At 36.6% G+C, this 11,893-nt stretch overlaps 3 protein-coding genes across 3 annotated transcripts; 1 reads left to right on the forward strand and 2 right to left on the reverse strand.

The window, feature by feature from the left end:
* The first annotated feature begins 579 nt into the window (after window positions 1-579).
* LOC114175342 lies at window positions 580-2,639 on the forward strand. The gene is made up of 6 exons (XM_028060120.1): window positions 580-678; window positions 777-924; window positions 1,015-1,403; window positions 1,448-1,582; window positions 1,673-2,188; window positions 2,631-2,639. The coding sequence occupies exons 1-6, from the start codon at window positions 580-582 to the stop codon at window positions 2,637-2,639; spliced, it is 1,296 nt and encodes a 431-aa protein (XP_027915921.1).
* Window positions 2,640-4,999: 2,360 nt separating this feature from the next.
* LOC114175343 (protein FAR1-RELATED SEQUENCE 3-like) lies at window positions 5,000-6,261 on the reverse strand. The gene is made up of 3 exons (XM_028060121.1): window positions 6,075-6,261; window positions 5,920-5,981; window positions 5,000-5,239 (listed from the first exon to the last, which is right to left on the reverse strand). Exons 1-3 carry the CDS (start codon window positions 6,259-6,261, stop codon window positions 5,000-5,002), a joined length of 489 nt encoding a protein of 162 aa, XP_027915922.1.
* A 69-nt stretch (window positions 6,262-6,330) lies between these two features.
* LOC114175344 (protein FAR1-RELATED SEQUENCE 7-like) lies at window positions 6,331-6,942 on the reverse strand. Its single transcript, XM_028060122.1, has one exon. The coding sequence runs from the start codon at window positions 6,940-6,942 to the stop codon at window positions 6,331-6,333; it is 612 nt and encodes a 203-aa protein (XP_027915923.1).
* Window positions 6,943-11,893: the final 4,951 nt, after the last annotated feature.

The following is an 11,893-nucleotide window of genomic DNA, read 5'->3' on the forward strand; positions in this document are numbered from 1 at the left end:
AAAGCAGCACGAAAAGAAAACACCACCAGCGGAAGAAGAGGTAGAACGAGGAGGGTTGGTGCAAAAATTTAATTCGTCGACATTGTTGTGTTGTTCGTGTGCCTGCTCATAGGTGGAGGAAGGAACCCCTAAAAAAAATCCGAACTTGGCAAGGGAAGAAGTGGTAGAATAAGGTTGACGTCCGCGGTTCGTTTTTAAGGTTGTGTTTTCTTTTTGCCCAAACCATTCGCGTTCGTGCATTATTTCGTTAAATGAGTGTTATATTGTGAATCTAGGGTTGTGAGGAATAATTTTGCGTGTCCAAAACTGACGGTTGTGTTTTTGTTATGAATGCAGACTATTGACTCGGAAGGTGGAACAATACATAATTTGTTTCGTCGGTGTTCGTTTGTTCGTTTTGGTCCCGTTGCATTTATTTAGGTATATCAGTACTTGTTTTATTGTTGGTTGGTTGTGTCTTGTAATGGTTGATTTAATTCGACGCATTTGTTGTTGAAGTGAAGATTAATTGGAGGTGTGTTGTAATGTTTTGATTTGATACCTTTCATTAGTTTCGTTCTTATTTTTTTTTTACAAGACATGAGTGAAGATAGTGGTCCAAGTAATCATAACAATGGTAGTGATGATAGTGAAGGGAGTGAAGGTGGTGATGTGGGAGAGTTCAGTGATAGTACTGAGGTAAGTTGTTCAGATATAGCAATGGTAACAATGTTTATTCATATTGATTTGAAAGAATATGTTGTTAATTGTGGTCTTATGTTGTTTTTATTTTGCAGATTATGTTCAGGCATTCTTGTAGGACTACATATTTATCGTTATTGAATAAGAACTTAAGTGAGGACCAAAAGCTTTGTATTCAAAGAACACCATTTTGGTGGTTCACTTTGTTGAATGATTCTGTTAAGATAAGTAGAAATGTTCTTGGTGTTTTGTGCAATTTGTGGGTAGAAAGAAGATGTGGTTTTTTATTTAACTTTATAATTGTGCCATTTAAGTTATTAGATGTTTGTTTAGGCTTAGGATTGAGGATTGTCGGAGATGTAGTGGATTTGGATGAAGTCGTTATTGAAAGTGTATGTAGGAACATTTTTAGTCAGAAGAAGGTTACTGTTGGGGTGATATATAACTATCTTTTGAACCACTCGGAATGTGTTGGAGTAGATGATTTTTGCAGGTTATACATCTTCATAGGCATATCCGAGTTTTTTTTGCCTAATAGAAATGCAACCGTATTCCCCATACTGTTCAAGATTGTTGATGACTTGAAAAGTTTATGCCAATATAACTGGGGTCGTGTAGTTTACGAGTACCTGGTTGGGAGTTTGTGTAATGCTTCATTGGTTTTGAAGATGAAAAGACATAGGAAACACTTTCATGTTGTGGGTTGTGTTTATTTATTACAGGTAAATTCTATTTACTTACATTTGCTTTAATTGTGGACTTTCAGCTTTGGTGTTTTGATCACTTTCTATTTGTGAAGAGAAAGGGTGCAGGCGGTGGCAATGAATTTCCAAGGTTGTTGCGTAGGATGAATATTAAAGTGGGTGACGGTGCTTTAAAGAGTAGTTTGGAGAAGAATGTGGTAAGTGATTTGGGTTTGATTTAGTTAGATTGTTGTTTGTTGTGTGAATGCACCTCTTTTTAGTTTAAATATTCTTAATTTATTTCACAGATAGTTGTTGATCTTTGTGTGTCAAAGCAAGAACTTCTTCATGCAGTAGTTAGAGAAGCGTATGAAGTGTTTGGTCATGAAGTTGGTCGAAGTAACAGACAAACTGAAGGAGTAGATTTAGGAACAAGGAAGGTTGAAGTTGAGGTTCTAATTGAAAGGCAAGAACGTGAAATAGGTGAACTTCGCCAATCTTTATCCCTTTTAGAAGGAGTTTTTCATGAGAGGAAGACGGAAAGAACCAAGGAGTGCGATTCTGTTACTCCTTCTACCAATGTTCACAACGAAAGAGGTAAAACATTTGAAGACCAATTTTATAGCCAAGGTGGACATCAATCACATGAAGCATGGAGCCCATTGCAGACTACTGTTAAGCGCAATGTTGGTGTCAAAGTCGGAGAAGTTAATGTGGACACCCCAGATGGAAGTGATGAAGAGTTGTCAAAACATGTGAGCCGTGTAGAGGAACCAAATCCACCACAAAGTAATATGTATGACAGAATGAAGCTTCATCGGCAGGTACGGATTAAAAGTCGCGCACTACGTACCCCTTACACTGGGAATGCCCCTAAAAAATCTGGTTCGCAAAAATTTTGTTGTTGTGACATACATGAAGCTTTATTTTTGGTATGATGGGTGAAAGCATTGATCATTTCTTGTTTCATGCGGAAGTCAAAGTTAACATAATTATTTTGTACCACAGATGTTAAGAAAGGTTGCTGGTTTTTTTGCATGCTTAAGACAATTACTGGAATTAGTGTTTGCGGGAAGCATATATGTGTGATATATTTTTTGAATGAATGTAGTTCAAAAATTGTGTATGAAAAAGACATATTTTGACAAAAAAAGGTTGTTGCTCTTAATACCTTATGTTTGACTAATAAGTTATCCTTGAATTGTAAGTGAATTAGCTGTTCTAATATTGTGATTTGTGTAACAATATGATATTGTTGTCAATTAGGTGTTGTAATAGTCAAAAAAAAGTTGTGAACAATTTCGACTGTAATCTCAGTGATTTCAAAATCAAAGAACTTGGTACAAAAATTATTACGTAGAAAGACATATATTGTATAAAAAAAGGTTGTTAATGTTAGGTTATTTTTATTAAGAAATCTTGGTGTAGTTATATTATGACTTGGTCGAAAAATGTTGGAGTTTGTATAAGCATATTTCCTTTGTGGTCAATAACATGTTTCAATAGCCAAAAAGTTATTGCGAACCATTTTCCTCCTTATCTCAACCTTTACGAAAATCATTGCACTTGGTACAAAAAAAATGAAGTAGAGAGTCATATATTGTATCATAAGAAGCCATTTACTGTTAGGTGGTTATGTTTAATAAATGATGGTCCAAAATTCTTGTGGTTTGCATAACCATATTTCTTTTGTGGTCAATAACATCTATCAGTACCCAAATTGTTTTTTGCGAACCATCTTCCCTGTAATATCTTACTCCTCGAACGCACTATACTTGGTACAAAAACAATGAAGTAAAAGCACATATACTGTATCATAAAAAGGCGGTTACTGCAAAATTTTGCGAAACATTTTCCCTGTAATATCAGACTTTTCCAAGGCACTTTAACTGGTACCAAAAGAATGATGTAGAAACTCATATATTGTATCATAAAAAGGCAGTTACTGCAAAATTGTGGCAACCATCTTCCTTGTAATATCTTAGTTTTGGAACGCATTATACTTGGTACAAAGACAATGAAGTAAAAGCACATATATCGTATCATAAAAAGTCAGTTACTTCAAAATTTTGCGATCCATTTTTCCTGTAATATGACTTTTCGGAGGCACTTTAAATGGTACCAAAAGAATGATGTAAAAACACATATATTGTATCATAAAAAAGCAGTTACTGCAAAATTGTGGCAACTATCTTCCCTTTGATATCTTACTTTTGGAAAGCACTACACCTGGTACAAAAATAATGTAGTAAAAGCACATATATTGTATCATAAAAAGTAGTTACTGCAAAATTGTGGCAACCATCTTCCCTCTGATATCTTACTTTTCGAAAGCACTATACCTGGTACAAAAGTAATGTAGTAAAAACACATATATTGTATCATAAAAAGGCAGTTACTGTAAAACTTTGCGAATCATCTTCCGTGTAATATGACTTTTCGAATGCACTGTACTTGGTATAAAAAGAATGAAGTATAAACACATATATATTGTATGATACAAAGGCATTTAATTATCATTTTTGCCAACCATTTTCCGTGTAATACCAGTCTTTTCCAATGCACTGTACTTGGTACAAAAAGAATTAAGTACAAACACATATATTGTATCATAAAAAGCCAATTACTGTTAGGTGCTTCTGCTTAACAAATGATTGCCCAAATTAATTGTGGTTTTTATAAGCATATTTTCTTTCTGGTCAATAACATATTTGCAATAGCCAATTAGTTTTTGGGAACCACTTTGCCTGTAATGTCAAACTTTTTGAACGCACTGTACTTGGTTCAAAATGTGTAACGAAAAATACATATATTGTATAACAAAAAGGCGGTTACTGGTACACCGACGCCCAAAAAGAATAGTTGTGGTATAATGTCATCGACAAACAAAGATTTGACAAAGACCTGTTGTTTGGCAATGTCATCATGTTTCCAACTACCCAAAGCTCCCATCCACTAAAAAAATATGCATTGTGTTGTACGTTGTCCCTGCGAAATTTGAATACAATCATTATATTGTGGTGCGTTTAGATGGATCTAATTTGGACATTCAAAGTTATTTCACTACAACCAGCACCTTTTTCAGTAAGTTATATTACAACTTGTTGTGCCACCGACTTTGTTTTGTACGCTCAAATTGAATGAAACATCACCGACTTATGCCACATTCAAGTCCTGCAAATTGGATTTTAATTTTCAGTTGTCGTTAACGAAAGTGTTTCCACCTTACTCCACATATAATGAAATCATACCCATTCTATATGACGATGTACATCTAGCGTGTCATTCCACACGTCGTTGTTAAGTGTTGCCTACAAAAAAACAAGTTATATTATGTAAATGCACCGCCAGTTAATTGTGATAATAACAAAGGATTAACTTACAGTGTTGTTGGTGCATATTTCAGTCATCTTTACCACCAACTTCTTTTTCTTTGAAAATTTTTCTACACTGGATTTCAACCTTAGATTACAAGGCCTTCCCTTTCGCTTTACTGCATTTGGGCTGCGGACATGGGATGGTTGACATGAATCCGGGGCTGGGAAGGAAGACGTCATCCTCGCGTCAACATTACGAGCATCACCGCACGGAGTGAACTCCATCGGGTTTCGGCCAGACCTCAATTGCTTAAATAACTATTCTGTTCCGGCATCAGATTCGCATGCAACATCGACAATCTGAAAAAATTCCTTGCACAATGCCCGGTACCTCTGCATTGTTGGGTCCTTACTGTGGGTGTTGTAAGCTGCTCTCATTGAAGTATATCTCCTTCGTATAAGTTTGCTCCACCGAGGAATGATATACTTCGTGAGTATTGTTGTTGCTTTCTCTTGGCCAAAGACGGTGAAATAGTGTCGGCAGACGATACCACGGAACTAAAAAAGATGGCATGAACATGTTATTGTGCCGGTTTTGGCATCATAATGGATAGCATAATATTTGTTTGCAGATTTCCCATCCCATAATAATTCTTGCAGCACCACGTAGTTGCATCCCGATGGAGTAGCATCCACCATTTTGATTGCACAATTCATCTTCGTACGAAATTCCATTTGTATTTCTGCAAACTTCGAATGTGTGTAGGCTTGCTGATATTGTCGTTCAATAAAGGACTGGGTGGCACATGGGATTGTAGTGTTCAAAGAAACAAAGTCCGCCTCACATTCCTTTTCAGCTTTGTGATGTAGCGCATTTTTGTACTGTACTACAAACTGCTGTAACGTTGTTGTTGAATTGATAAATCCATCAAAGAAGACATTGAATCCCTCACTTCGTTGTGTAGTGGACATACCAGCCCAAAAATTTCCTTTCAGATAGCAAGGCACCCACCGTTTTCTCTCTTCGTATAGTGTGTCCAACCAGTCATTGTTATCCAAGTCGTGGTCATTCATTAATTGTTGCCACCCGATCTCAAATTGGTGCACATTGAGGGACTCGAAACCAATGTCTTCAACTTAGTTTTGATAGTTTTGTAATGATTATATCCTTGTAACTTTTCAGGGATCTTTTTCATTATATGCCATAAGCACCACCGATGACGAGTATTTAGAAAAACAATGTCAATTGCATTTTGCATGGCCCTGCACTGATCGGTTAGAATGCCATCAGGTGACTTATCTAACATACACTTACGCCAACAATTAAAAAGCCACATAAAGGTCGATGTATCTTCAGCTGACAACAACCCGCATCTTAATAATATAGACAGACCATGGTGATTGACTCCAACAAATGGTGCAAATGGCATATCATATTTGTTGGTTAGATATGTTGTGTCAAAGGAGACAACATCTCCAAATTCCTCGCATGCTGCCCTACTATGTGCGTCAGCCCAAAATACATTTGATATTCTATTGTTATCATCGAAGTCAATTTCAAAGTAGAAGTCATTGTTCATTTGTCTCATGTGAGAGAAGTGTGCCATCAATGCTTGGCTGTCTCCTTCCTTCCCTAGTGCCCTTCTTTGTCATCCGATATAATTTCTAACGTCACGCTCGACAAAAGGAAGGTTCTCAAATCCGCCAACATCACAAACCAGTGATTGGAAGCTTTTGTTAATGCGCACACCTGCTTCATCATTCATATCGAGTGTTTGCTTGACTTGCATGTTCAATTTTTTGTTGCCGCGAATTATTCTTGACTTCATAGAGCTTAGGTCATGATTGTGATCAAGTATGACATTCTTTATGTGCCACTGACCTCCCTTTTTAACTGCTGTTATCCTTGCACCACAATTCTTGATTTTTGTTGGTTGGCTTTTCAATTCCGGAGGGATGGTGGACACGTAGTTTCCTTCACGGCTACAGACCAATTTGACAAAGCATAATTCATTGTCTTCTCCTTTACTTGAACTTCTCACACGGACACCAAATCCACATCTTATGGCGTATTGCTTGTAAAACTCTTTAACCTTGTCGGTTGTTTCAAAAATCATTCCAACCATAGGAACCTCATTTAATTCATCTTCTTGGGTATGACAAGCAATAGAATCCGGTAATGTTTCCTGCTGGACTATATCGTTGTTCCATAAACTTATTTCATCAAGTGAAATGGGGTTCAGTATGTCGGATGTCGACATTTCGCTTACTTTGCTCTACATTATTAAAAATACAAGATTTGCATTTTTAGACAACAAAATATTAGTATCGTCCGAGGTCTAAATTCTTCTAGCAGAATAACAAACACATACAGAATTAAAAAAATGTTGGCCCTTAATCCCGTAGTTATATCGAGCTTTTTGTACAAACGAAGGAAATCAGGCCACCCACCCCACAAGAATCGTACGAAGACATAAAACCATGGTTGTACACAACTCCTTCGAGAGGTTTAGGTATCAAAAGCATATGAGATTTAAATTGGTGATTGCACAAAAACAGACAAATGTTATTGCTTTCATGCTTTCGTTTCTGCAAATGTATTTCCCTTCTTTATTATTGCAACTCCTAGAAACTTTGGAAAATATCAGTAAAGACATTGCATTGTGTTTATTACATGGTAATGAAAAACAGAAGTTTGCAATCCGACAACTTGGTGTAATTGAATGACATTGAATTCGTGTAATTAATGTGTACCAAACCTCGTAACCCCTTATGAACATTTGCGGTAATTGCCGGTGCATATTACCCCCTGCCATTCAATGCAATGAGGAGTTGGGACTGTTGTAGCGATCCGACTTTCCCTATTTAATGCTGGCCATTTGCGGAAACAATACACATTCACTCATGTTCAAAATACCTTTTTCCGCTTCAACTAAGGTTTGTTCACGTGATCAAGCACTGAGATGGCGGCCTCCGCAAGCAACCAACCGAGCAACTTTCTATGGACGTTCACCACGCTACACATCGAAAATAGGGTAATGTTCTCCGTGCTTCCCCCTCCCACTAGTCTCGTATGTCATATTTTATGCCTTTTTTTTTGCTTCCATCTTTTTTCCCTTTTCAAAGACCGTGAATGGATGCTGCAGAATTTTGGCTATGTTGATAGGCATTTTGCTGTTGCATATGCCGATGAACTCAGTGACAAATGGATGTTAGTGGACAGCAATAGGCAACTACACAAGCTGAGGTACAACCAGGATCCACATTCGCCGAGACTCACCAAAGGCTGGACCAAACTCAGGACTGCATTCAACATCCAAGGAAAACGTACATGTGCAACTTAGATATTTAGGTAGTAACCAATTTGAAATAATCGTCTTCACAGGAAATTGCTCTAATCTTAGCATGGAGCGTTACTTGCATCTTGCGACAACGGAGAACGACAACTACATCCACTACGTGAAGTTGACCAATGAGCAGACAACCGGGGATCATTTGGTAAGTTGGTCGTAAAACCTCACAGTTGCACTACATATTTTTAAGACAAATTGCATCTAATATTGGACATCGTTTTTTTCCAGGATCTGAACGGTGATATAACTGGGTTGATCCGTAATAAGAACATTCAGAACCTGATCCTTGTTGGGGAAAAAACTGTTGTAACCTGCAAAATTCTGAATTTAGAAACATCCTACGCGACAAGGATCCTTGATGGTTGGAAGGAATTTTGCACTGACCATGAACTGAAAGAGGGTGATCGAGTGTTGTTTGAGATGGAGATGGCATGAGATGATGAAGATGTTGAAGTTTTTGTTAATGACTGCATGTGTGATTTTTATCCATCATACAAGCCAATCATCATCGACAGTCCTTGAAGTATATGTTAGTTGGCAAAACTTTATTTTGTTATGAACTTATGAAATAGATGTAGCAGATGTCATGTTTTGAGGTTTAGTATGTTTCTTTTTTGTGTGTATGAAATGGGTCTTATTTTGGACATCTCACATCATGTACGACGATGAAGATAGTAAAACTACAAAAAAAACAAGTGGTTTTCTTTGCTTATATATTTGGGTTTTTACATTCAGTAATCTACACACGTCTAACGTTGTGGGGAGCAAAAAATGGTTGCACCTACCACAAACACCACACTCAGTAACTGCGTTTTTATGCATAATGAAATGCGTGGTTATGGTATATTTTTTTCACAACTATCTTAAATTAACAATTAATTTATGACGCATAAATGTATAGATGAATTACTTTCATCCATGACGACAAGTGCATTGATATATTTAAATAAACAGGTTCAATACATTTCGATAAATGAACATATGAACATGTCATGTGATTTGTACAATAACTGAAACTAGTAACTGAGTTTTTCTTCACAAATAAGTGATTGGTTATGCTAATTTTTTTGTACAACCAATTTAAATCGACATCCTAGGTATGAGGCACTTTGCAAATGGTGTTAATGAATAACTTCCACCCATGACGATGTCCTCAAATTTTTTTGATGTGGTATAGCCATCAACCTTAACTCCAAGGAATAAAAGCGCCATGTTGTCTTCAAATAATTGACTTTTTACATATCGTAAAATGCACGTATCATAAACCACTAAGTCTTCACAAAGTCATGTGATTTGTACAATAACTGAAACTACTAACTGAGTTTTTCTTCACAAATAAGTGATTGGTTATGCTAATTTTTTTGTACAACCAATTTAAATCGACATCCGAAGTATGAGGCACTTCGCAAATGGTGTTAATGAATAACTTCCACCCATGACGATGTCCTCAAATTTTTTTGATGTGGTATACCCATGAACCTTTATTCTTAACTCTGAAGAATAAAAGTGCCATGTTGTCTTCAAATAACTGACTTTCTACATATCGTGAAATGCACGCATGATAAACCACTTCATCTTCACAAAGTCATGTTATTTGTACAATAACTGAAACTACTAACTGAGTTTTTCTTCACAAATAAGTGATTGGTTATGCTAATTTTTTTGTACAACCAATTTAAATCGACATCCGAGGTATGAGGCACTTCGCAAATGGTGTTAATGAATAAATTTCACCCATGACGATGTCCTCAAATTCTTTTGATGTGGTATAGCCATCAACCTTAACTCCAGGGAATAAAAGTGCCATGTCGACTACAAATAACTGACCTCTCAAAAGCCCAAATTTAAAAATAACAAATGTTACATCATTTATATCAAAACACTAAACACAAAAAATATAAAACAGATCTAAAGATTCAAAGAGAATAAAATTCAGTGTACCTGCAAAACCACAACTGACCCTGGCAACGTGATGTTGTGGTCATTTTTTTTCTGGCTATGAACCCCATATGCACGACTTAATGAGTTAACCAAAAAACTGTGCACTGCACTCCCCCAATTGAACTTAACCAAACTATCAATATCATCTAATATTCTAAAAGGCATATTGCAAATAACTTTTGATTTCCTAGGAAAATACAAGACGGCAAAGCACAACAATATATACAGACAACAAACATTATCTACATCATCATGCTCGGTTCCTATTACACTCCTAATCATGTTTGTTATCCCTTTAATACAAATTCTTTGACCACAAAAGAGTGAACCAACTAACCCACATCCATATGCATCAAATTGTACTTCTTCACCAACTACACCTAACCCCAGACTAAAACAAAAATCAACAACAGATAAAGGTACAAGATGCTTCCATATGTGAAAGGATTGTTCACCGTCATCCCATCGCTGAAGTAGCTCAACTAGTAGAGGAATGCATATATCTAGAGACCTCTCTAACTCTAGACACCATTTGAAAGGGGTGACTCCTATACGTCTCCAGTGTCCATCAGTCAACACATTGTTTATCTCCACAATGTGCTTTGTATCCACAAAATTTATCAGCCGGACCTTCCATTCAATTTTAACAATTTAACTAATGCTCAACAATGAAATTGTGATGCACAATATAACAATTAACAGCACTAACCCTGTCTTTTTCATCAACGTCTGGTTTTTCCCCATCTTTTTTCCCCTTTCGAGCCATGCTGCAAAAACAACCTACACAAAATCAAATCAATACATACCAATTAAAAAACCTACAACGATATTCAAAAACAAGCATTACTTTCACTTACATAGAAAAACCTACACAAATCAAAAATTCGCCTTTCCTCTCGTTAAACGGCGCCGGCAACTATTAAAAAAATTCACTCAACGAACACAAACTCTTTTATTATCATAATACCCACACGAGCAAAAGAAATATAAATCACAACTTCACCCTGTTATACAATGCAGTAAGAATGTAATGCAGGAACGCGAAGGGTTTGAGCGTAAAGAAAACACAATCTTAAAAACGAACCGCGGACGTCCTCGTTCTACCGCTTCTTCCCTTCCCAAGTTCGGGTTTTTTTAGGGGTTCCTTCTTCCACCAATGACCAGGTGCACGAACAACACAACAAAGGTATACGAATAAAATTTGGAAAACCAAGCCTCCTCGTTCTACCACTTCTTCCGCTTCCCAAGTTCCTTTCCCTCTCCTTCTGCTAACAACTTCGCATTTTGTACAACATTTAGGGTCGGTTGGTTGAGTGAAAATATCACCGCTTGTACAAAAACTGAAGGCATCGCACCGCTTCTTTGCTTCGAGTGGGTTCAGACCTGGTTCGCGCGTTTAGTGAAAAAAGCGTTCAGTGAAAAAAAGTGAAAAAAATGAAAACTTTGGGTAACTGAGATGGATAGCGCGTGTTGTCTCCTCACGCGCAAGCGCACCGTAGGACGTTGCCCTTTCTTCCGCAGTTGTCTCAGAAACCGTCAAAACCGTCACCTCGTCCCTTCAGTTTCTATTTTCGAAAACAATTACTTTTTTTTCCACGTGTCAATGCCACGTAGGCGGGTAAAAACCAGGTAAAAAAAACCAGGTTAGAGTATCATTTTTCTTAGTATAAATAGAATTGTTATAAACGAGTTTTATTATTTTAAAATACATTATGTCTCTAGAAACAACTTTTTTAGAGTTGTCTGATTTCTCTCTAAGAGTTCTTCCTCTATGACCGTCTGATTGAAGAACTGAGATTTTTTAGAGACTGTATTAATATATTTTGTACCCTGAATTTTTTTTTTGAACAAACATCCTACTTTATTAGTTTTAAACTGTTAAAATTAGAATGTTACATAATTAAATGATTTTAAGTTA

Source organism: Vigna unguiculata, chromosome 3, assembly GCF_004118075.2.
Source record: "Vigna unguiculata cultivar IT97K-499-35 chromosome 3, ASM411807v1, whole genome shotgun sequence".
NCBI lineage: Eukaryota > Viridiplantae > Streptophyta > Magnoliopsida > Fabales > Fabaceae > Vigna > Vigna unguiculata.

What these genes read in the sequence shown, in the direction of transcription:
- LOC114175343 (XM_028060121.1), bottom strand. Translation starts at nt 6,261, where the DNA reads ATGAACAATGACTTCTACTTTGAAATTGACTTCGATGATAACAATAGA. An exon ending in TGTTGGAGTCAATCACCATG is followed by an intron (nt 5,982 to 6,074) that starts GTCTGTCTATAT and finishes AGTGTATGTTAG; the next exon opens with ATAAGTCACCTGATGGCATT. An exon ending in TGCAAAATGCAATTGACATT is followed by an intron (nt 5,240 to 5,919) that starts GTTTTTCTAAAT and finishes CATCTTTTTTAG; the next exon opens with TTCCGTGGTATCGTCTGCCG.
- LOC114175344 (XM_028060122.1), bottom strand. Translation starts at nt 6,942, where the DNA reads ATGTCGACATCCGACATACTGAACCCCATTTCACTTGATGAAATAAGT.
- LOC114175342 (XM_028060120.1), top strand. Translation starts at nt 580, where the DNA reads ATGAGTGAAGATAGTGGTCCAAGTAATCATAACAATGGTAGTGATGAT. An exon ending in GATAAGTAGAAATGTTCTTG is followed by an intron (nt 925 to 1,014) that starts GTGTTTTGTGCA and finishes ATGTTTGTTTAG; the next exon opens with GCTTAGGATTGAGGATTGTC. An exon ending in GTTGTGTTTATTTATTACAG is followed by an intron (nt 1,404 to 1,447) that starts GTAAATTCTATT and finishes GTGGACTTTCAG; the next exon opens with CTTTGGTGTTTTGATCACTT.